General features: G+C 44.3%; 2 protein-coding genes across 2 annotated transcripts; one reads left to right on the top strand and one right to left on the bottom strand.

The window, feature by feature from the left end:
- Positions 1-693: 693 nt before the first annotated feature.
- Positions 694-1,923, top strand: LOC120701919 (fatty acid desaturase DES2-like). Its single transcript, XM_039985716.1, has one exon. The coding sequence runs from the start codon at positions 694-696 to the stop codon at positions 1,921-1,923; it is 1,230 nt and encodes a 409-aa protein (XP_039841650.1).
- A 697-nt stretch (positions 1,924-2,620) lies between these two features.
- Positions 2,621-7,780, bottom strand: LOC120703218 (protein DETOXIFICATION 16-like). Its single transcript, XM_039987238.1, has 8 exons — positions 7,434-7,780; positions 4,632-5,176; positions 4,428-4,514; positions 4,273-4,329; positions 3,962-4,200; positions 3,672-3,790; positions 3,449-3,535; positions 2,621-3,156 (listed from the first exon to the last, which is right to left on the bottom strand). The coding sequence occupies exons 1-8, from the start codon at positions 7,674-7,676 to the stop codon at positions 3,097-3,099; spliced, it is 1,437 nt and encodes a 478-aa protein (XP_039843172.1). The 5' UTR covers positions 7,677-7,780; the 3' UTR covers positions 2,621-3,096.
- Between the last annotated feature and the right edge of the window lie 18,461 nt (positions 7,781-26,241).

The raw sequence follows: 26,241 nt of genomic DNA, 5'->3' as shown, positions 1-26,241 counted from the left end.
CAGACATCACACTGTGGTAGCTGCTTGTGTTGTGAGTCCATCTGTGGTTGCGTGCGGGTCCATCGACAAAAGCAACTGCCGAAACCTTCGTTCTCCTCGAGGACGAGGGTGATCGCGGCGCAATGAGCCGACGAAAGCGGCGGGTGCTCCATGGATCTCTTCCCGTCGACGTGCCACACAGGGGTGCAAATAAATAATCCTTAGGTGCACCTTCAATTTTTTTTAGTTCAAAATATTATATTAATTTTCTTAAATAGAATTTTATTTTGGAGAAGTAATACAAAATTTTAAACTTGGAGGTGCCCCCATTGGCACCCCCTAGTGCCACGTCACATGATCGGCTTGATCGATGCACCTCTAGCTCAAGGATGTAGGCCGGCTCGATCGATGAAACTGCTGAAGGAGAGATCGAGGCTTATCTCCAATTCTCCATCATCACCTCCAAGCGGAATAGGGGAGATCAACAGGTGGCGCGAATAGGGGAACTGAGTGCCAAGAAATTGCGAGGTTAGCATAGGGAAAGTGACGCACAGCGCCATCATCGAGTAGAGCTAGCTCGGCGGACAATCAGAGAGGGGGCGTGGATTTCAGTGATGCCGGACAACGACGATCCTGGGCCTATAAATACTTGCATCATCTCTCGCTTCAGAATCATCTATCCCTTCAGTTCTGCCGATTCGGATTCTCCTCGCGATGCAGCAACCAGCAGCAGGCGGGCTCGCTAATGGCGGCGGCCGGAATGCCACGGCGGCCGGCGGCGAGGTGGAGGCCGCCGCCGCCGCGCCCAAGCGTTCCCTCGCGGACAAGCCGCCGTTCACGCTCGCCGACATCAAGCGCGCCGTCCCGCCGCACTGCTTCCGGCGCTCCCTGGCCCGGTCCTCCTCGTACCTCCTCCGCGACCTCGCCGCCGTCGCCGCGCTCCTGTGGGTGGCGCTGCGCGCGATCCCCGCGCTCCCCGCCGGCGCCGCGCTTGCCGCGTGGCCGCTCTACTGGGCGGCGCAGGGCTGCGCGCTCAACAGCCTATGGGTGCTGGCGCACGAGTGCGGGCACCACGCCTTCTCGGAGCACGCGCTCCTGGACGACGCCCTCGGCTTCGCCCTCCACACGGCGCTCCTCGTGCCCTACTTCTCCTGGAAGCACAGCCACCGGCGCCACCACGCCAACTCGGCCTCCCTCGACTGCGACGAGGTGTTCGTGCCGTGGCGCCGCTCCGAGCTCCCCTGGTACGCGCGCCGCGTCCACGGCTGCGCCGCCGCCCGCCTCGCCGCGCTCGCCCTGGTGCTCGCGTTCGGGTTCCCGCTCTACCTCGCCTGCAACATCACCGGCCGGCCCTACCCGCGCCTCGCCAACCACTTCGACCCCTACTCGCCCATCTTCTCCACCGCCCGGGAGCGCGCCCAGGTCGTCGCCTCCGACGCCGGCGTCGTGGCCTTCGCGGTCGCCCTCTACCGCCTCGCCGTCGCCGGCGGGGCGGCCGGCGGGTTCTGGGCGGTGGCGCGCGTCTACGGCGCGCCCATGCTCGTCGTCAACGGCTGGCTGGTGCTCGTCACGTTCCTGCACCACACGGACGCGGAGGTGCCGCGCTACGACGCCGGCGAGTGGGACTGGCTCCGCGGCGCGCTCGCCACCGTGGACCGCGACTACGGCGCCTTCCTCAACGCCGCCTTCCACAACATCGCCGACACGCACGTCGTGCACCACCTCTTCCCGTCGATGCCGCACTACCACGCCAATGAGGCCACCATGGCGATCCGGCCGGTCCTCGGCGAGTACTACCAATTCGACTCCACTCCCATCCTGCGGGCGGCGTGGCGCTCGGCCAAGGAATGCTTGTACGTCGAGCCCGACCGCCGCCGCGACGGCGTCTACTGGTACGCCGGCAATAAGCTCAATGCCGAGCCTCAAGGCCGCCACGATGAATGATGCATTTGGAGTTCGTGCGGAAACTGCTCGATTTGAACCTCGCTTATTAACTAATGATGAGTCGCACTATGTAATGAGCTATTATTATTGTGTGTCTAATGTTAGGTCGAATGAGCAAATCCAGCAGTCCCTCGACATTCCACTCCTAGCTGGTGGTAATTGAGGAACTGCAAAAGTATCTCACCCGATATCTTTTTACACATGTACATATAAATACTATGAATACTCCATTTTCACATCCTAGTTATTCAAAACTTTACGTTTCTACCGCGCATAATTTGGTATACTTTTAAATCCATAACTTCCTATTCATTTTGAACACAACATATATATGAGAACATGACACAATTAAGTATCGAAATATGTATTACCGTTAGTTTTTTTTTCGCAAATACATTATTTTTTTTCCAAATAATGGTAAAAAACGCAAACACATTCATTATTATTTGAAGATGGATTAAGTGAAGTAGACCAGAGCAAATGAGGCCCTACCAGAGCCCGAGCCTGCGAGCTAAACCAGACTTTTTTTCATTTTTATATTTAAAAAAACAAAATTTCAAAAATATATGTCGAATAGGAAAATTTTCAAAAATGGGTGTCTGTCGCCCGTCCAGTTGGCGACAGGACCTAAATGTAAAAAAAAATATATTTAGGTTCTGGCGCCCAGGGCGCATTAAAAAGTGAACTTGTAAAATCGATATAAAATCGTAGAAAAATTAGAAAAATACAAACTGTTCTGAATTCTATGAAATAATATCTACGACTTTTGTTAGATAAAGATCTACTGGCCCGTACTTCTTATGGGGCTGGTAATTGCTGGGCCAATGGGCCCCATGGCCCATGCACGCCGTGGTTGCAGGAGCTGGGCCACATGGGGGCAAAGAGGCTCGATCTTGAGATTTTAATCCGTGGCAGCTCTAACTTCAAGCCCGTATTCGAACTATCAATTCGAATTATTTTTGCTCTCCCTCACACACGATCCCAACTATCCCTACCGATTTGAATCCAAATGTACATGGACTAATAGGTAATAATGTCCTATCTAATCAGTAGCATAGAGTGTTGGTTTCCACTGAACGAGCAGAAAGGCATGCTTTGTGTAATCCCCAATTCTGTTGACTGTCTCAAGTGGTATATTTTCTGAACTTGTTTGCTTTGACTACCACCAAATTTTCATGTTTCGAAATCTGCAGGAGAAGAAGAACCGTACACTCTGTCCTTCGCCTTCGTTGCCTGTGGATTCAAAGTTTGGAAGTGAGATCATGCATCTATAACGAAGAGTAAACAGTACAACAGGAGAAAATTTGGTGGTGAGATCATCCATAACAGATACTGGACCTGGCCGGCCTTTACAATGGTATAAACAGGTATAACTAGCCAAATTTGCAATAAGAGGCACCGAGTTGAGCTCTAAAATACTAACGTATGTGCGAAAAAGAGTGTGCAATTCTTCAGTTTTAGTAAAAAAAAAACGTATCGGTAGAAATGCGTAAACATAAAATCGATCTTTAATTCGCGTGCATACCTCATTGTCCCAGTTAGTGCACAGCGTGACGACCATTAGCAGCAGGAGTTGCACCAAGAGGCCACAGATGATGCCCAACCACAGGCCCTGTTCTCCATGCAATGCAATGCACGCGACGTCAGCCAAGAACTACCAAAACAGAGCTGATAATACTACGCTTACTGAAACTTTATCAGATTTTTTTTAATTTAGGAGATACGAGAGAAAAGAGATGGCCGCTCACCATCCCGCCAACGCGCAAGACGAAAGCTATGAGGTAGGCACAAGGAATGCCGGCGACGTAGTAGGCGCCAAGGTTAATGCAAGCACCAATCTTCTGCCATCCACAGCCTCTCGCCACACCTACAATCATCATAAGATCACATCACATCAGATCAGATCGAGGAGAACAATGCGCATTCGTTCGTATCGCCGATTTGGATTTTGGAGAAACATACATGTATAATCGGATTTGTCAGAAACTTTTCGTTCAGGATAGATGGATTCAGGAAAGAAAACTCTCGAACTCTGCACCTGAAAGGACACACTGGATCCCGTCGAAGAAGTTCGACACCGCGATGACGAGCATCATCTTGGCCACGTACGCCACCACCTCCGGGACGTTGCTGTAGGCGTGGCCCCAGACGTAGCGGACGCAGACCAGGATGAGCCCCATGGCGAGCCCCTCCGAGACGGCCAGGAACACCACCACGCGCACCGCCAGGCGCGCCGCCTGGGGCCGCCCCGCGCCCAGCTCGTTGGACACGCGAGTGCTGCTCGCAGGATTGCTCGTCAGACAAAACGCAAACGATTTAGCTAGTGTGAACTGCACAACTATTACTGACCTAATGGCGGAGCCAAGCCCGAAGGGGATCATCCACACGAAGGCAGCAGTGTTGAGACTGTCAAAGGCGCACATTTGATGAGAACATTGCAGAGAGTTCAGGCACTGCACAAACCTTTGATCGAGAACATCAGTAGCATCAAACTAAATTGCAACCTGATCGACAGCACGGACGTCTCCAGCTCGGGGTTGGGAAGAAGGCCTGACAGGAGCACGATGAGCTCAAACGACCACATCTCCAAGCTTAAACCAACCAGGTTACATGCGTCGTCATCAGTCAGTAAAGTCCATTTGCAATGCAACTAACTTCATCAATCAAAACTCACAAAATTAGAAGCACACATTCAACTTGACGCGTACCAGACCATGAGAGCAGATGGGATGGCGAGCCTGAAGAAGCCGAGCGCGTCGCGGAAGGCCTCCGCGGAGAAGCCGGTCCACGTCTCCCTGCACGCGCTCGACACCCCGACGTACGCGGCGAGCGCGGCCACGTTGATCCAGTAGGAGACGGCGTTGCTCAGCGCCGCGCCCCGGCTGCCCATGCCGAGGCCGAAGACCAGCGCCCAGCACACGACCAGGTGGCACGCCGCGGCGGCGCCGGCGGCCGCCATCACGGGCACCACGATGTTCTGCGTCTGCAGGAACCGGACGAGGCACTGCAGCAGGCCGTAGGCGAAGAGCGCCGGGATCATCCACCGGGCGTAGGCGCCGGCCTCCGCGGCGATGTCGGGGGCCTGGCCGAACAGGAGGAGGATCTCGCCGGTGTAGAACCAGACGGCGGCGAGCGGGACGCTAACGACGGTGAGGAGAAACATGGCGCGCTGCATGTAGATGCCCAGGAGGCGGTGCTGCCGGGCGCCGAACGCTTGGCCGCACAGGGTGTCCAGGGCGCTGGACATTCCAAGCTGCATCATGCTCAAGACACATGCAAATGAATGAGTTGATGTTTTTTTTTTCTTTTTTGAAAGAGAGTTCAAGTATTTTTCACTGCTAATCCTATTCCACTCAAATCAAACCACCGGAGCCACCATTGCCACCCATACACCTAGGCTTTGTATGGACCATAGTCGTAGCATAAAAAATCAGCTTCAACCGAATTTCGCTCCTCATCGAAGCAGGGGAACTTCACCGATATTCGATCATTTCAGACCGAATCCTAGAATTTTGTTTCACGGTACTTTCCTTGGACCCTAGCTAACTAAGGCCCTGTTTGTGACCGCTTTGTCTGCTTCAGCTTCGCCTACTGTAGCTTCTTCAACTTCACAACTGTGCTAGTTCATTTTTTCCCTCGGCTTCCGTTCAACAGTGTTGCAGAGTACCACTACATTGATAAACAGTATCCGCAGCAGGTGAGACCGGAGCTGGCCGAAGCAATACCAAACGGGCCCTATACTACAAGGGGAGATAGTCACGCTGATAAGAATAATGAACAATGGCGTTAGGCGTGAGAGTCGTCCGGATCGATTTTTCATATATAGGCCCGCCCCCTTTACGAAAAGTACAAGTTCCTCAGTAGAAGACAGCAGACGGCGCCTAGCTAAGAGTCAAAAAGCCTGCATGATTACTCCTACCTAGATGGTGATTTAATATTGCGGGATTACTTGTTGATCTTGCTCGTCACGAGGCCATCTTTAATTTCGCAGCGGAGGGTGTCTCTCATGACGCCGAAATGCCGGACAGCAACACTTGGTACAAAGGGAGCGAAATTACCCCTGACGAACCCAGGCGTCAGAACATCATCACTCGACAATATAATCTCACTCTCGCGAGTCGCCATCGCAAGCTAGCTGATTATCTATATACTCCCTCCATTCTAAAATATAAGTCATTTCGTTTGATTCTAAATCAACGAAGGCTACATTTGACCAACATTATAGAGAATTATATTAGTGTTTAACGCATCAAATAAGTAAATTACGAAAACCTATTTCATAATGGATCAAATTATTCTCATTTGATGTTCAAAATATTATTATTGTTTCCTATAAATTTGGTTCAACTTACACTACTTTGACTTGGGACAAAGTCTTATATTTTAAAAATGCTGAGAAGTATTTCGGGTAGAGAAAGATGTGCATGCGCCTGGGCACGGCCGCGTAGATCTTCAGCACGGCTTGCAGCGCCCCCGATCCCATGACGAGTAAAGAGAAGCCGTCTCTCGTCCGCTGCTAGCTCTGCATGCCCCTGCCCCGGCCTGCCCTGCCCGGCGTGGGGAATGGATGGCCCTCAAAGTCAAACGATGGGTGGGAGGGGCGAAGCCAGAACAAAATGCCACCGGGGTCAGCAGAATTTTTGTTAAAGTTTAACTGGGATCCAACACGGTGAAAATCAGTTGGGTATAAAGGATCTGCGGAAATCGTCGGGGTCGGCCGACCCCTACGCCACCACGTAGCTCCGCCGACGGGGGACACGGATTTTTCACGTGCCCTGGTGGCCGCCGGAACTATCCTGGCCTTCGGAACACTAGGCTTGATGCCTGGATCAGTGATGGTCTTAGGTGTGAGAAAAGCATCGGTGCATGCCTAGTGGAGAGAATAGTCGTATGGGCACTTTGAAAAGTATAAGTTCCTCCGATCGATCCTCACTAGAAGACAGAAGTACGGCGTCTAAGAGTCAAAAGGTGTGTATGATTTAGGATGGCAACTCGATGATTTTTATACTGCGGGATCGCTGATCTTCTTACTCCCCATTCCAGCGGAGGGTGTCGCGAGACGGTGAGATGTCGGACGGCAAGCTTGACCCACGGCAGCCGAGACGACGACACCGACACTTGACTACAGAGGTGGCACATACAGATCCTCTTGACCAATAAGAGCGTGATGCATCACCTAGACGATCGACCATACTAAAGCGAGGGGTGGTAACGGAGGATGACCCTATTGCTCTGTTAACAATTTAGCTATATATTTGTAGTTTAAAATTAAATAAGGTAAGAATCGATTTTTTTTTTAGAAATGGTCTGGTTCTTAAATTATCTAAGCTAAAATTATATACCCTTACCACCACTATGCGCAAGAGTTTACTAAAATGATCCATTATTTGCCATTATTGCAGGCTCTGTCAGCACAGCAAATCAAGGTCGGGGCAGGGCTGGGTGGGACCGGACGGCGGGAAGGAGCAGCTGAGAAGAAACAGTTACGTTGGTGCTCGTCGAGGACGTACCAGCAGGCTGAGGCCGGTGACGGTGGCGAAGGAGTTGGCCATGGAGGCGCCGGCGAGGGGCAGCTCGCCGAGGTGGCCGACGTACATGACGGAGATCATCTGGATGACGTTCTGCAGCAGCGCGCCGGCGACCATGGGCCCCGCCAGGCGCAGCTGCTTCGCCACCTCCTCGCGCGCGCTCAGGCCGCCGTCGGGCCGGCCCGCGGCGAGGAGCGCCTCCTCCACGCCGCTCGCCTTCGCCATGGCTGCGCCTATCGGGCTGTGGTTGTTGTGCTACGTATCTATGTCTTGGGAGCTGGTCAGACTGAAACGACAGACTCGCCGAGAGGAAGACAGAGGAGGATGGGAATGGGAATAAGGCCCTGTTCAGTTCCCAGCTCATAAACCTCGTAAACATAAAAAAAAATAGTTACATCGAATATTTCGACACATGTATGGAGTACTAAATGAAATTTATTTATAAAACTTTTTGCATAGATGGGCTGTAAATCGCGAGACAAATCTAATGAGCCTATTTAATCCATGGTTTTGCAATAGTGATGCTACAGTAACCATCTGCTAATTATTGATTAATCATGAATTAATTAGCATCATTAGATTCGTCTCGCGATTTACAATCCATATGTGTAAAAAAATTTATAAATAGACTTTATTTAGTATTTCAAATTAATAAAATTCCAATAAACAGGGTCTAAAGAAGAAGCCGTCTCGTCGGCGGCTGCTGGCTCTGCCCGGCGGGGAATGGCCGAATGGGTCGGGTCAACCGATGGCGTCAGATGGCCCAGCCCAGGTAGAGACCGCTGGACGCGATTAGCCATCACCAGAGGTGATGGTGATGGTTCCGCCACATCACACCGAAGGGATGTGATTTGGGCCGTTCATTACAGCAACTCCAACAAATTGATCTTCTCTTTTCCTCTTTCCTACTATATAGGAAAATTCACTTTTTTAATTTCAATATATATAGAAGAAGTGCTCCAGCAGATTGATTTTCCTCCCTTTCTATATGGAAAGGGAGATGTGATGTCTCCCCTTTCTATTGGAGATTGGAGAGAAATTATTGGGGATTGAGAAAAAAATAAAGGGAAAAGAGAGATGAAAAATCAATCTGCTGGAGTAGGTTTTTTCAACATCAATCCTCTATATTGAGAAAAAGTGGAAAGAAAAAAAGGGTAAGATCAATCTGTTGGAGTTGCTCTTAGGCCCATTAAGTACAAGTAGACAACACATGAAAATAAAAAAAATAAAAAATTATAACTATGAAACCAAGCATTTAAATTAAATCTTGATTGCACCATTATCTTTGTTATGAAAAAATCTTCAAAACAAGACCACACTTGTCTATGTTTGCATGATATTTTTTAAAAAATATTTTTTTAATATTAAATAATTAGTTTCGGACCCTAAGAACTACTTTAACAACTCAAACAAATAATAATTCTGACCAACAAAAAAATTAAACATAGCGAACACGCTTGAAGATTTTTATTACAAGATATGTGTATACAGAATAAAATATAAATACTCGCCGAACAAAATAGTTGTATTATCGAACAAACTATATAAACTCAAAGAACAAATATATATAAACCTGGAACAATTATACTAACTTAGAGAACATATTATTTTACGTATAGAACAAACTATTTGAACTCATCGAACAAAAAATTTATATCCCTAGAACAAATTATATGAACTGAAAGAATAAATAATGCAATTGGAATAAACACTTCTGCTTAACAAATAATTTATCATAAAAGATCATTTATTAGAAATATCAATATATTATATAAACTTCGTACAAGATAATTTACAAAACGATCAAAATAATACCTCCAATGATTGTCTAAAAGTATAAGAAAAGAAAAATAAAAATATTATAAAACATGCATACAAGATATGCACGTAGTAGAAGCTAGTATGAATTTAATAAATTAGTTTACATAAACAACTAATAGTTTGTAATGCAAATAAATCAATATACGTACACTGACTTTGAAACAAATAGGTTCACTTGAATTAGACAAGAAATAAGGATGTGTGAAATGAATTATTAAAAAATTAAAAATTACATCTTGAATAAGGAATATTACATGAGCTTTAGAATGAAAAAGAAGGAAAGAGAAAAGAGAATAAATAATATACATACAAAGGATTGCATGGGAGAAGGGAATGAAAATAAAAGGGCCCAAAATAAAAGTGTAAACATAAATTCACGAGAAGAGAAATAAACATAAAGACAAGCAGAAAAAAATACTTTGACGGACTTGCAGCATGGAGTCTCGGTAAGAAAAAAAAAGTCACGGGAAGAGAAAAATAATTGATAAATTGAAGCCCACGCTCTACCAGCTATAGGTCACGCACACGCCATGCAAGGTAACATCCACGAGATAGACCGACATGCATGACCTGACACGATATTTATTCAAAGGATTACTCCCGTAGCGCAAGTGCATATGACATGCATGTTAGGCCACAGTGACACATCGGAACATAATACTGGGCCAAATTTAGACCACTCGAGTACGGAGTTTTCTTGAGGCGATGGATATGGGATTTGCAGCCTAGGCGCCGCTGGGGGTCAGGCCACACGCTCGTCCCAACCAGCACTTGCAACGAAAAATCAGAGACGCCGTAAATGCAAATACTAAGTTCTTGCAAATACAGCTGCTCAGGATTCAGAGATGGACTTAATAAATGCTATTCTAAATTTCTAATCATATAATACTGAATTTAATTAGAGAGGAGTTGTGCAATCCGGAAAAAGGATTATTACTACATGTAAATCGAATCAGATAAAACGCCCATGGGGGATGTGGGTTGGCACTCACTCGATCACCATCGCTGTTCTTCGGCACCGTCGATCATCTTTCTCCTGTTAGAGGTTTGGAGGTTGTGGCTTACCGCTTACGCGTGATCTCATAATCTTATTGATGTTGGTCAAACCGAGAACAACTGCACACATGCAGTGAGAGAGAGGACCAAGTGCCTAGCGAGGAACGGCACCAGCGGCGAGAGTGAGCGAAGCGAGGACGGGAACAGGCGACCTGCACCACGGAGGATGGGAGGAGCAGCGCGCTGGCCTGGTATTTTCTTCCACGAGACGAAGGATGGCCGAGACACGGGCGACGCACATGACGGCCCAAGCCTAGCGATACAACCATCTGATGGGCCAACACAGGCTGCAATAGTAGAGAAGGCCAACACGTGTAGGTGAGTGATATGGTTAAAACAGTGAGTTACTCCCGTCGCACCTTTTTTTTTTCTTCCGGTATAAGAGTAGGCATATTTCTTTCAGCATAAGAGCAAGCATAATAATGAGCTTATAGCTAAACTGTTTATTATTTTTGCTGATGTAAAAGAGAGAAGGAAGGAGAGAGATGATAGCTTGAGTCTCCTGCAAGCAACAAGCTGAGCACAAGCTCCTAGGTAGAGGTGGGTCCAAGTATGAGTAGATGTGAGGGTGAGCAGAAAGAGAATGTCAGGTACTATATATGCATTAATTAATATCTTATAGACAAACAAAAAAACTACTTATTGTATACTAACTTGCCTCTTGTATCTTGACTTGTAGCAAAGTACTTGGCTCTATTATTAACCATGCTCTAAGAGTAGGCATACTCACCCTGTATCGTGAATAGAAGATGTTCTAGAGGCCAGGCCGGTTGCAGCAAAAGATGATGTTCTGAAGGCCGAGGGCAACTTTGGACGCGATTGCCCCTAGCCAGTCACGCGCGCCACCTGTTCGCATGGCCGCCCGTTCGCATGGTCTCCTCGTCATTAATCGTGGACTCCTCGATTGATGAGATCACACACGCCACATACGCCAATTATTAACTGTTTATTGTTCCTTTTCTAGTTTTTCTTCCTCCAATTTTTATTTTATATTATTTTCATTCTACATACGCCACGTACATATCTCTATTTGTGTTCATGGTTGTTTTTCTATTTTTCTTCTTCAAATTTTAATTTCTTATTATTTTTGAAATTTTTTAATTTTATACCTGGATAAATATTATTCCTTCAAGCCATAACTCATCTTTTTCTCATAATTTATTTATATTTTTTAAATAATTAGATTCAACATGCCTATATTATTTTACGGCTATGCATCGCGTGTGCTGTAAATTGCATATTGCCGTCTGAAGATCTTGTTTCTCGAATTTGGTCCAGTCAAACATCTCAGCTTTGGGCCCACTCTGAATATTTGGCTTGCCGCGACCTGCATATTTGCCCACCCAACCCAGGAGGTTATGGATTGTCATGCTCTTTTCGTTTCCTTTTCCTTCCATTTTTTTCTTTATTTGTCCCTTGTGTTCCATTAGTTGCTTGCTCTCCTTTTTTTTCATTTACCTTTTCCCTTCCATTCTTTCTCTCCTCTTAATGGTGTGATCTTCTTTCTTCCGTTTCTTTCTTTCTTGTTTCATTGTAATTTTCTTTTCTATTTTTTCCTTTCTTTTCTTTCCATGGAAGGTTAACTTGTATCCTAATTTGTTTCATGATTTTGTACAACTTATTCATGTATAAAATTCTTTATTTCATTTTTATTTACTTTATAATATAGATTTTGTGATTCAAATACTTGATGCTTCTTATTTTTCTATTTCCTTTTTGTTTAATCTTTTATTTATTTTGCTTTTACCTCATTCCCATCTAATAATTTTCATTTAACTCTTTTACCGCTTAATCCATTCCTTTTTATATACTTATTATGTTTCATAAGGAATGCAATTATTGATTCAAATTTTTTAAAGGGAATCCAATCCCAGCCCTAACCTCATATTAGCTATAGCTATTAGCCTTAACCTCGTACTCTCTCCGGTCTCTTTTGATAGCTATATTTTAAAAACTCAAATGTTCATAAATGATAGGTATATTTGCTGTTAGTACGGGTTTAGTAATGAGGGGTTCCCAGTTAAAACATTAGAGAACCAACAAAAAAAGTATGTGTTTCATTTATTATATATGATAAGTAAATATATTTTTCTTGATCATTGTGTCAACTATCAAAACAAAATAGAGGGAGTATTAGCTATTAGCCCTAACCTAATATTAGCAGTCGTTTCGAGACTACCAAATGAATCGTCACAATTTAGTCTACACGTAACCAAAATCTTAGTATTTGTAGCTTACCATTATGTACAAGTACTAATTAACTACTCCTAGCTAGCAGCTAGCTATGGATATAGCTAGGTCACCTCCAAATGCTGTCAGGTCCCTCAAAGGAAGTAGTAGGTCACCTCCACCTACTCGTGGGCATCGCTACGGCATTGATGATAGTTGACCTACAACGATGAAGTAGGCCATCAAGACTCTCATCAATAACCTATACTAAAGCGCCAGGATTCGGCGCGCTCTCGTCAGCCGTGGCCCCACGTGGGGCCGGAGGTACTGTTCATGCGGGCCCGGGAGCACTGTTCGTGTGGTCCCGGGATACTGTTCATAATAGAAAATAATAAAAGTTACTGTTTATGTGGGCCCAGGTACTGTTCATAATTAAAAAATAATTAAAAATAATTTATAATATAAAACTAAACCATGTGGGACCCACATGTTTAAATGTTTAGTTATTTTTTATACACAAAAATAATAAAAAAAATTATATACTATATTTATCCTCTATTATTTATTGGATTTTGTTTTCACTTCGTGAACTTGCAAAATATAATTGAGTCATCCATTCATTTCTAATCTTATCATTTTTTCTATCAAATAAAATTACTAAACTTATCTTTAACCCTACCAAAATCAATAATAAATGTAAATCACTCCACCAACCGTACCTACTAACATAAAACAAAATTATTAAAAATATATATATCCATACATTTAGCGTGCTCTCGGACTTTAAACTACTATACCTATATCCTGTAACTTTCAGACTTCATCCAATACATCAACACATTGTTAAAATATATCAACACGATATTACTTTAACTGTAGCACACGATACATCAACACGTTGTTAAAATACATCAATATGATATTGCTTTAACTGTAGCACATGATAATATATTTCTATTATTATTTTAGATCAAACATTTTGATACAGGCGCGCAAAGCGCGCCAACCTGCCTAGTTAAATTCACTGAGTTGCAGAGGAAATTCCATAGAGTAATATCCACTACTGACTAGGTGTAAGACTGACAAATATTCAGCAAGCCTTGTTCCCTCAAGGAAGATGGACTCCTAAAAATCATCGAAAACCTTTAGTGAATACAATATGAAACCTAGCTAGTAGTGATTTAAAATGCTTATGTTACAGTTACACCAATGATCCAAATAAATTGTAAAAAATTGAATAAATTATTACTGGCCTGCTTATTAATGTTGTAAGCTATAGCAACTATCCAATATGCACCCAAATAAACTTTGCCCCACCATGTACCACATTTCCTCGACGCAATACAAAATACTATGCAAGTGGAAGAAGGGAGATCTCAAATTTTGTCATCATCATTGCCCACGAAATGAAATAATGACATCAAAGATAAGTAGGCACCCATCGCCTTTTGAAACTTTGGCACCACTTAGGACGACCTAGTAAACGTTGGTCGGATGCAAAATAGTGATGCCGTGTGCCTAACTAAAGAAACATGTCGCAAGGCAAGACTTAATTAACCGTTCCAGTAAGTAGTGGTGGCGTGCTGGTTATTAGCTGATGCTGCTGTTAAAACTCAGATCACATTTCCCTAGTCCAACCAGCAATTAGCAATTCATAATCTTTCTGAGCCCAGCCTACGATAATGATGACCGATCGAGCTCGTTGGAAGAGAAGAGAGAATTCGAGAATATAATAATAACAGAATCGGTGCACAGGACTGATGACTAGTATTCAGCAAGCCCTGTTGTAGTATAAAATGTGGACCCAAATAAACTTTGCTCCACCACGTACCACGTTCCCTGATGCAGTATATATAAAATACTATGCAAGTGGAAGAAGGGTAGATCTCTCAAATGTGCCCTCATTAACGTTGCCCACAAAATTAAACTACTTCAAAGTAAGATGAAAATCTTGGCACCTTATATATAGGACACATGGTAAGATGAAAAATGGTGTGTTTGCCGTGGACACCTTATATATGTACGTCACAAACAAGACTAAGTATACTCGATCGGTCCAGTAAGTAGTGGTGGCGTGCTAGTAGTCTGGTACTGGTTGCTTGCTGCTGCTGGTATTGAAACCCACATCACATTTTTCTAGTTCAACCACTAATTAAACAATGCCTAATCTTTCTGAGCCTACGATGATGATGGCCGATCGGGCTTTGCCCAGGCCAGTAGCTTGGGTAATGAGAGGTGTTATTCTATTGAGCAGCGGAGGGAGAGGACGAGGCTGCTTGGTGGGATAAGTTTACTTAGCTTCATGCGTTGCGCATCGGCGCGTGGCTGATACTGATTTAGTGTGAGAGAAAAAATATTAATGGGTGATTAGTGGTTGATGCTGATTTGATGTAAGAAAAAAAAGTTGAGTGGGTGGATGACAAGCTCCATCGACCTCACTTCACGGTCGCTGGCTGCTGCTCCGATCCAATCAATTAATGCGCGCGTCGGTGGAATTGAACGCGGACCAGCCAGACCTGAACGGTGGACTGACTCGACGTCGGACAAGATCACCCGCCCCGAACGGAGAGACCGCGCCGCGGCGGCAATGGCAATGGCAATGACACATTGGCATGCATCCCCCAGTCCCTACCCTATCGTCTGTGGCTCTCAAACCAGGTTCTTTTCTTTGAAAGACCAACAAAACCATGTCCTTCCCGTGAGCTATACGCGTGCGGACCGGAAATCCACATATTTGCTTGGTGCACACACACCCCTTCATGTCAGCAGGGCACTATAAAAAATCGTTGTATTGGGTGTGGCTACCCGTGGGCTGTGGGCAGGGAGAAGAATTGAAGAAGAGATGACAGCAATGAGATTGCCATGGGAGGTTCAAATTGGTCTCGCTTGCATTCGGAGTTCAAGCACATCGATTAATTGTAAGGCTAGCTGGTGCCGCACGTCCATCCCACTGTGCTCGAGCTCAACTGCTCAAGCTTCAAATGAGACTAACAATCAAAGAGTGAGAAATGTACATGTAACAAATCAGAGGACGCGCCTTTGTTCGATATTTGCCCAATTCATATACACAGTACACTATTACAGAACACGCATCTCGTTTCGGTTGGAAACTAGCTTTATTCACGATTTCCCAACTGGGATCGCCAGCCTGAGACTAGAGGGTGGGGTGGGGTGGGGGGTCCTTTAGTCCCAGGTCTGGCAACCAGACCAACGACCACCTTTGGTCCGGGTTGGTGTTACCAGCCGGATCAAAGATCCCCTTTTTTTTCTTATTTTTCTTTCGATATATTTCTTTTCATTTTTATTTTTATATTGGAATTGAAGCGGAGTATGAACTCCAATAATATATATATATATATATATTTGTTTATATAATATTTATCTTTAATATTTACCGTATATATAGGAACACATATATATGCCGTCCGAAAAGATTCATGCCGTTTGTACTCAAACCAAATCTTATGTTTTTTCGCATCCGATGCAAAGTCGTATAGGTTCTATCTATTTTTCTCCACAGCGATCCATCAGCTAGGTGCCATGACATCGAGTTTTGCTTGTGTTCTTCTTTGTGCCATCTCAACAACTTAGCATTCTCTTTATTTCTGAACAGACGCTTAAACGTGGTATTGCGAGTACCACGTGATCTTGGTAGGAACTCTCTTCTTTGGACGCTCCCCTGGATATCCTCATGATCATCTTTTCTGATCTTGTAACGCAATGCACCGCATACGGGGCATGTATCCAAATTCTCGTACTCATCACATCGGTAGAGGAGCAGTCATTGGGGCATGCATGTATCTTCTGTACTGATAGTGCATCTAGGCCCCTAAATTGATTTTGGTGATTCTTGACAATCACAATTTGGGATATGATGCTTTCAATAAGATGTGTGCAGGAATAAATGAAATAATCAAGAAGAAGATGAAAGGAAGACCACCCAATCCAAATTTATTGTATGGTGGATTCTATCAGAGATTTAATTCTATTTTTCGGTTTGAAATTAAGTATAGGACCACCGTACTATCAAGGGGACGCATTTGACTAATCTAGGTTGTCAAAGTGCTTCATTTGAGATGACTTTGAGTTATGAGAGACACTTTTTCACTCACAAAACACTTGTGCCAAAACCCCTCTGCACTGGGTCGGTTGACCCGGCCCTAGGCCGGATGATCCGGCTTGCACAACCGGTTTGGCTCTGGACATGGTCGGATGATCCGGCCCTGGTGAGTTGTGAGCGCTCGAACCTCTCTGTCCAAGTCCGGATGATCCGGCCTTTGCCCGGATGATCCAGACCTGGAACTTTGTGAGCGCCTAGTAGTCTCTGGACAAATCTGGATGATCCGACCCCATGTCGGATGATTCGAATCTCAGAATTTTCGAGTGTGTTTTAGCCTATTCTGTTACTATCCTGGGATAAGATGTAACCCCGATAATCCGGGAACACCAGAAAACACACATAACGGTCACTTGTGGGGGGTGGGAGTATACATATCCCTTCACCCCCCTTCATTTACTCCTCTCTTCTCTCCACGACCAACCAAGCCTCCCAAGCATTCATTTCACCACTCTCCTCCATCCAAAAGCTTGATTCTTGTAAGGATTCACCTAGGGATTGAGAGAGAGTGAGATTTGAGGGTTGAGGTGTGAGCACTTTGTGAGTTTCACTCGTTCATCTCAAGAAGCACTTGAAGCAACCTTCGATTCGTCGATTCGCGTTTATTACTCTTGGAGCTTTGCTCCTAGACGGTTAGAGGTGCCGGTGAGCTCCCATTCCTGTGTGATTGAGTCTCCGGAAGTTTGTATTACCCTTCTGTTCGTGGCAACCCTGCTCTTTGTGAGCCCCTCAACAGAGACGTAGCTCCTTCGTGGAGTGAACTTTGGGATAAATCTTGTGTCTCCTTTACTTATTGTTCTTCTTATTGTTCTTGAGCTCGTTTTGATCCGATCTACTTTCTAGTAGCTTATCACTTGTGTAGAACTTGCTCACAGGCTTAGTTACTTCATTTATCAACTTTGTATTCAAAAGAATTTGTCAAAAGCTAAGTAGATTTCAAATCTCGTACAAGATTCTTTCCTCCTATCGGATCATCCGACCCTACGTAGGATCATCCGGACCTGGAAAGACCGGAAGATCCGACATAAGGCCGGATCATCTGACCCTGACGTTTTTCTGTCAAGTTTTTCAGGAAAATTTTTAACCAGGCCTATTCACCCCCTTGGCCTAGTGTCGATCCTTTCAGTTGGTATTAGAGTCTAATCTCTTGATTAAGGCTTAACCACTAAGGAAAAAGCACTATGGCCGGCACTAGGGATGAAAGTGCTAGTGGAACAAACTCCACCTACGAGATCAATGATAGTGACTTTGAAGTGAGTGAGGTTGAAGGGGAAATGGAAGAAGAAGAAAGGAGAGTCAAGTTAAGAGAGAAGATAAAGAGGAAGATGAACGAAAGACTTGAAAAGAAGGCTCAAATGCTTTTCAATGAAAAGATGAGATTGGAGAATGAGAAGAAGAATCAACAAGAATTTCACTCGGTGTCTCATGCATACGAGACTTCACAATTCTCTAACTCTTCCAAAATTTCTTTTTCTACCATTCCAATGGGCAAACCTCCTCCATTTGATGGAACCGACTATGCCCGTTGGAGCGAAGATATGCAAGTGCATCTATATGGACTTGACCCACATCTTTGGACTATTGTGTGTGTAGGTGTGCCTCAACTTGGAGAAGATGAAGGGGCTACTCCGGAACATGAACATGATATGTTTCGCAATGATCAAGTCATGAGAGTCATTAGAAGCTCTCTTTGCACAATGTAGTACAACAAAGTTAGAGGAATGATTAGTGCAAAGGAGGTTTGGGACACCCTCAAGATGTCACATGAAGAAAATGACGAAGTTAAGGAGGGAAAGATGGATCTTCTCCAAGGAGATTTGGAAGCAATTATCATGAAGAGGGATGAAACCGTTCAACAAATGCATGATAGGCTCACACTTCTCGTTACCGAGATTAAAACTCTTGATAGTAAAGATTGGGATGATTTGAATGTCAATAAGAAGATGCTTAGAGCTTATGCACCCAAGAACCCTATGTTGGCAACTATCATTAGAGGCAAAGAATCATATAAGAAGATGAAGCCAATCAACTTGTTGAATGAGTTGCAATTTCATGAGATGAATGCTCTAGATGTTGCCAAGTCAATTGCTAAAGAGGAAGTCAAGACTATTGCTCTCAAGGCCGAACCAAGCAAGACGGTTGAAACAAATGAGAAGCAATCAAAGCAAAAGAATAGGTGGCTCAAAATTCCGAAACACCAATGTTGAAGAATTTCTTGATGAAGAAGGGATCAAGCATGATTTTTCCGCTCCATATACCCCTCAACAAAATGGTATTGTGGAGAGAAAGAATAGGACATTGATTGAAGCCGCAAAGAACCATGCTTGATGAGTACAAGACTCCGGATATCTTTCGGTCCGAAGCAATCAACACGGCGTGTCATGCCATCAACCGTCTCTACATCTACAAGTATTTGGGCAAGACCCTACGAGATAATCACCGGTAATAAGTCTAAGGTGCACTACTTTAGTGTTTTTGGTTGCAAATGTTACATACTTAACAAGAAAGCTAAAAGCTCAAAGTTTGCACCAAAGGTTGATGGAAATTTTCTACTTGGTTATGGTACTAATGAACACGCCTATCGTGTTTTCAACAAAACCACCGGTGTTGTTGAGACCACGGTAGATATAAAGTTTGATGAATCAAACGGCTCTCAAGTAAAGGAAGTTGATATGAACCTTGTAGATGATGAAGAACCTCCAAGTGTCTCAATCATGAGAATGGGCTTAGCTGAAGTGAAGCCAAGAGAAGAAAGGAGTCATGCTACGGTTGAAGCAAGAAATGAGGATCCATCATCAAGTTCCTCAAGATCAAAGTCATGCTCATGGCGACGATCATGATCATGGCATGGATGAAGGGGGAGCATAAGGTGAAGAAACTCAAGAAGAAGCTACTCAAGCTCAAAATTATGATGTTGGTGAACCCATTCAATCTCGACACCAAGTTTCTCATCCAAGAGTGCATCAAAGTATACAACGGGATCATCCCGTTGACAATATCCTTGGGAGTATTCGAAGATGGGTAACTACCCATTCTTGTTTAGCAACCTTTTGTGAACATTACTCGTTTGTCTCCTCTTTAGAACCTCTTAAGGTAAATGAAGCACTTGGTGATCTGGATTGGTTGATGGCAATGTAAGAAGAGTTGAACAACTTCACAAGAAATGAAGTTTGGGAATTAGTGCCAAGACCCAAGCAGAATATGATCGGAATCAAGTGGGTTTTCCAGAACAAGCAAGATGAATATGGTGTTGTCACAGGAAACAAGGCAAGATTGGTTGCTCAAGGTTTCACTCAAATTGAAGGACTCGATTTTGTTGAAACATACGCTCCGATGGCTAGGCTTGAATCTATTAGAATATTGCTAGCCTGTGCCACTCATAATGATTTCAAGCTATATCAAATGGATGTGAAGAGTGCATTTTTGAATGGACCTCTATCCGAGCTAGCATATGTTGAGCAACCCCCGGGCTTTGAAGATCCCAAGCATCCCAACTACGTGTACAAGCTCCATAAGGCGCTCTATGGGTTTAAGCAAACTCCTAGAGAATGGTATGAATGCCTTAGGGAATTTCTTCTAAAAAACGGCTTTGCAATGGGCAAAGCCGATTCTACTCTTTTTACTCAAAAAGTAGAAAAAGATCTCTTTGTTTGTCAAATTTATATTGATGATATTATTTTTGGTTCTACTAAAGAAAAGTTTTATGAAGAGTTTAGTAGGATCATGACCAAGAGTTTTGAGATATCCATGATGGGTGAATTGAAGTTCTTCCTTGGTTTTCAAATCAAGCAATTAAAGGAAGGGACTTTCATATGTCAAACAAAATATACAAGTGATATGCTCACAAAGTTTGACATGACCGATGCTAAACCTATCAAGACTCCTATGGTCGTGAATGGACATCTTGATCTTAATGAAGATGGGAAATCCGTGGATCAAAAGGTATATCGCTCCATGATTGATTCTTTACTTTACCTTTGTGCATCTAGGCCGGATATTATGCTTAGTGTGTGTATGTGTGCAAAATTTCAAGCTAATCCTAAGGAATGCCATTTGGTAGCTGTTAAAAGAATCTTGAGATATTTAGTCCACACTCCAAACCTTGGCTTGTGGTATCCCAAGGGCTCCACTTTTGATCTACTTGGCTTTTCCGATTCGGATTATGCTGGTTGCAAGGTAGATCGAAAGAGTACAACGGGGACTTGTCAATTTCTTGGCCGATCCTTGGTGTCTTAGAGCTCTAAGAAACAAAATTCTGTTGCGCTATCCACCGCCGAGACCGAGTATGTTGTAGCCGGTGCTTGTTGTGCTCAACTACTTTGGATGAGGCAAACCTTGAGTGACTTTGGCTGTGAGTACAAAAAGATCCCTCTCTTGTGTAACAATGAGAGTGCCATTAAACTAGCCAACAATCCCGTCCAACACTCAAGAACCAAGCACATTGACATAAGACATCACTTCCTAAGAGATCACAAAGCCAAAGGAGATATCGCACTAAGTCATGTGAGTACCGATAAACAACTAGCTGATATCTTCACAAAGCCTCTCGATGAGCAAAGGTTTTGCTTTCTTAGGAGTGAGCTAAATATCTTGGATTCTCGTAACTTGGCTTGTTTTGTTGCATACACTTTGTATTGATGCCTAGACTAGGAAAAATCTTATTTGTGTGAATTTTTCAAACTTATCGCTGTTGTGATCTTTGGATCACTCCTTGCCTCAAATGATCATAGTTATGTGTTGTTGAATGTGGCTGATCATTTTGAGTCAAGGGTCTTATATGTCCATACACTATCACCATTCTCCTTGGATCAAATATCACACATCAAGCCAATCTGAAAAATCTCTCTGGAAGAACTCGGATCATCTGGCCCTACTCCGGATGATCCGGCCCCATCTGTCATTTCCTTTCTAGAACTATTCGGATGATCCGGCCCTACCCCGGATCATCCGACCGCCCTACCCGAATCGGCTCTGGAAGGTTCCGGATGATCTGGCCCACCTTCAGATCATCCGGCTCTAGCAGTCTGACTATAAATAGGCCCAAGCCCGTGGGTGCCCTAACTTCCTCTCATTCTTTTCTTGTGCCTCCGTCCCTCTCTTCTCCTATACTCCGCGCGGTGACTTGGAGATTCGACCAAGGATTCGTGAAGCTCTCTAGCCCTTTGATTTCCCACACCTTGGAAGACCCAGAATCCCTCCGGAACTTCTTGGATTTGCGTGGGAAACTCAAAGGTATTTCATTCAAAATCTTCTTGCCCCGATCTCTCAATGTAGGAAGTTCTAGGCGATTTCCTCCGGTGAATCATGTTCTTTATCTATCCAGAGATAATGCCTAGAGTTTCATAAGATTTTGTGGGTCGAATCTTCGGATTCTTGAGTTTGGGGTTCATCCCGACCTTGGGCGGATGATCCGACCCATGTCCGGATGATCCGACCAAGGTTAGGAACAACTACATGCTCATGAGTTCACATCCTTTCTCAGTCATATCCAAAATCATGTTTCCACATTTTTTGGACTAGATGGTGAAATTGAAGGTGTCAAAGAAGAAGGGTCGCTCCACCGACTCCGATTCAGATGAGTATTCACCTGGCTCTGATGTGGAAGCCCGTGGCAAGCCCAAGACTAGCACAAAGAAGGGTGTGACCAAGGGGAATGTCAGAGGCCGAAAAGCTGCACATCCTCCAGGGCAAGACAGAGGTACTGGTAGTAGTACTCGTGGACAGTCTAGCTCTAGCACTACTTTTGCCAATCCTAGAGATGCAATAGATGAGCCTGGTGATGATATTAATCTTTCATATCTTGAGACTGCCATGGCTTCTATCACTCGTCCCACTCGTGATCGTCATGATCCTCTTATGGTCAATTACAAGAGGGGTGGAAATTCTATTGAACATCTGAGATATAGTGAAGACCCTAGAGAGGCTGAGAGGAGTTTCTTTGGTGATGCTCGGTTTTGGTTTCCACATCATGCTGACTAGTATGAGCCAGTTATCATGACTAAGAAGAATGTCACCACATAAATGAAGTGGATTGATTGGGATTATCTAAAGAGGTTAGCTGCTCCTATCAAAGAAGTGGTTGATGCAGTGTATGCTCGTTGCCAAGAGATGGATTTAGTTGATATCATGAGCTTCCAATGTCATTGGAATGAGGAAGTCATGGCACAGTTCTATGCCACACTTTTTATTGAGGAGGTTGATAGAACTATTCATTGGACTATTGGGGAAAAAAGGTTCACATACAATACTGGAAATTCTGTCTTTTATGGTTGTGGCTATATTGTGAACCGAGACGACTCCAAGGTGGATTTGCATGCAGGTAACGAGCTTGAGCCCTCCAAAATGCACTACATGTATGATAGGGCCTATGGAGATATTGTTTATGGGCAAGACAAGGGACTCACTCCATACTATAGACTAATCAACACTTTGTTTCGCTTTACTCTCACTCATAGAGGGGGTGATTCAGATAACATATCTCATAGGGCCAAGAACTTGCTTGCTCAAATGGCTCCAGGAAAGCCCAAGTTTGCTGTCATGGAATTCATTTGGAATGAAATCATTACCTGCTCATCAGATTCTTCGAGTGCTTCTCACTATGCTCCGTACATTTTTCATATGATCAAGACAGTGACACAGCTCAACATCTTGCATAGTAACATTCATGCATCATATCGTACAAGCAAGGGCAAGATCGAGCAAGCACTTCATATTGGCACTCACAGCGCTGGGATTGATCCTAAGGGACCCCTTCCTGGTGCCTATCCATCTAACATTACTCCTGGTGCATCATCTTCTGGAGCTGCTCCCTCGTCTCCTCCTGCGGGACCTTCTACTTCTAGGGGACACAAGGCCTCCAAAGCCAAGAAAAGCAAGCTGACTATGATTGCTCAAGGAGTATTTGCTTGCTTCAACATGTGCCGACAAAATGCGCAAGAGATGCGCGAACACAGGAGGTACATGGATGAAGAACTCCTCAAGTTGGAGAGGAGGCAAAAAGAAATCATGGCCAAGGTTGACCTTCCTCATTCTCCGGTTCATGAGCCTAGGGATTTTCCTACACCTCCTAGAGTCTACAATCCATGGGATGATTTTGTACCCCAACAAAACCCTCTTGGTGATGATGATATTGAGCTTGACTATGGAGGTCAAGAGATTCCGGGTGGAGATGATGATGATGATGATGATGATGAAGAAGAAGAAGAAGAAGAAGAAGAAGAAGAAGAAGAAGAAGAAGAAGAAGAAGAAGAAGAAGAAGAAGAAGAAGAAGAAGAGGGAGGTGATGATGAGGAGACCGAGTCTGAAGGTGATGGCGATGATGATGGTGATGATGATGAGTAGCTTCTTTTTGACGCTTGATGCTAAAGGGGCAGTGAATTTGGTGGTTGGAGACCCCCCATTTATCTTTTATCATTTATCATTTTCATTCTTGTATGGACATGTAAGAACTATGTGATGGTGTTACGTATGGTGTGTGCCACGTGAACTATTTTTGTTTGTAAGAACTTATTTGCCAGTGTGTGGTTGAACTTGATATTTATCTATCATGTGATGCTTATGGATGATGTAATGTTATTTATTACTTTATTGTTGTGTTGACCTTGTCATATGCATCACGGTTATTTTATCACACTAAAGCACTTGTATGCAATGCTTTAGGAGGAGTTCACTTAAATATGTGCATTGGCATTTGAGACCACTTTGAGATATTCATGCACATATTTAGAGGAAGCTCTCCTATCTCTTGATTTACCATTCACGCATTTTATTCCTCCCTTTATGAGCCCAAATTGGTATTGTCATCAATCACCAAAAAGGGGGAGATTGAAAGTGCATCTAGGCCCCTAAATTAATTTTGGTGATTCTTGACAATCACAATTTGGGATATGATGCTTTTAATAAGATGTGTGCAGGAATAAATGAAATAATCAAGAAGAAGATTAAAGAAAGACCCCCCCAATTCAAATTCATTGTATGGTGGATTCTATCAGAGATTTAATTCTAGTTTTCGGTTTGAAATTGAGTATAGGACCACCGTACTATCAAGGGGGACACATTTGATTAATCTAGGTTATCAAAGTGTTTCATTTGAGATGACTTTGAGTTATGAGAGACACTTTTTCACTCACAAAACACTTGTGCCAAAACCCCTCTACACTGGGTCGGATGACCCGGCCCTAGGCCGGATGATCCGGCCTGCACAGCTGGTTCGGCTCTGGACACGACCGGATGATCCGGCCCTAGTGAGTTGTGAGCGCCCGAACCTCTCTGTCCAAGTCCGGATGATCCGGCCTTTGCCCGGATGATTCGGACCTGGAACTTTGTGAGTGCCTGGTAGTCTCTGGACAAATCCAGATGATCCAAACCTGGGAGTTTTTTAGTGTGTTTTAGCCTACTCTGTTACTACCCAGGATGATCCGATGTAACTCCGGATGATCTGGGAACACCAGAATAAACACATAACGGTCACTTGTGGGGGTAGGAGTATATATACCCCTTCACCCTCTTCATTTACTCCTCTCTTCTCTCCACGACCAACCAAGCCTCCCAAGCATTCATTTCACCACTCTCCTCCATCCAAAAACTTGATTCTTGCAAGGATTCACCAAGGGATTGAGAGAGAGAGTGAGATTTGAGGGTTGGGGTGTGAGCACTTTGTGAGTTTCACTCATTCATCTCAAGAAGCACTTGAAGCAACCTTTGATTCGTCGATTCGTGTTTGTTACTCTTGGAGCTTTGCTCCTAGACGGTTAGAGGTGCCGGTGAGCTCCCATTCCTATGTGGTTGAGTGTCCGGAAGTTTGTATTACCCCTTCTCTTCGTGAGAACAAATAGTAAGTGACTCAATCCTCCTTCGTGGTTGATTGGGCAAAGAAAAGGGTTACAGAGCAACCCTACTCTTTGTGAGCCCCTCAACAGAGACGTAGCTCCTTTGTGGAGTGAACTTTGGGATAAATCTTGTGTCTCCTTTACTTATTGTTCTTCATATTATTCTTGAGCTCGTTTTGACCCGATCTACTTTTTAGTAGCTTATCTCTTGTGTAGAACTTGCTCACAGGCTTAGTTACTTCATTTATCAACTTTGTATTCAAAGGGATTCGTCAAAAGCTAAGTAGATTTCAAATCTCGTACAAAATTCTTTCCTCCTGTCGGATCATCCGACCCTACGTAGGATCATTCGGGCCTGGGAAGGCCGGAAGATCCGACATAAGGCCGGGTCATCCGACCTTGATGTTTTTCTGTCAAGTTTTTCAAGAAATTTTTTAACCAGGCCTATTCACCCCCCCGGCTCTAGACCTAGTGTCGATCCTTTCATGTACCTCCAATCCTAAAGAGCAGACAAGCTGTTTGACTTAGTAATTCACCAAATTCCTTGTCAAACACACCATGTGTTGCCTTCCATTGGAGCAACTCCAGGGTGATGCCAAAATTCTTGATCAATCCATCTTCAAAGCCTCGGTACAATAACTTGCGATGGTCCTCTAACATCTGCTGGAATTTCATCCTCTCCTTTTTACTCTCACAATCTTCCCATGCACCGTGCAATGCCTGCCCACGATCGTCGGTGGGATCATTTTCTGCCGCCTCCAGTTCAGGCTCTTCCATGGCAGCATCGTCGTCAAAGGCA

The sequence above is a fragment of the Panicum virgatum genome, chromosome 4K (genome assembly GCF_016808335.1).
Source record: "Panicum virgatum strain AP13 chromosome 4K, P.virgatum_v5, whole genome shotgun sequence".
Lineage (NCBI taxonomy): Eukaryota > Viridiplantae > Streptophyta > Magnoliopsida > Poales > Poaceae > Panicum > Panicum virgatum.
This window is presented reverse-complemented; position numbering and strand designations above follow the sequence as displayed.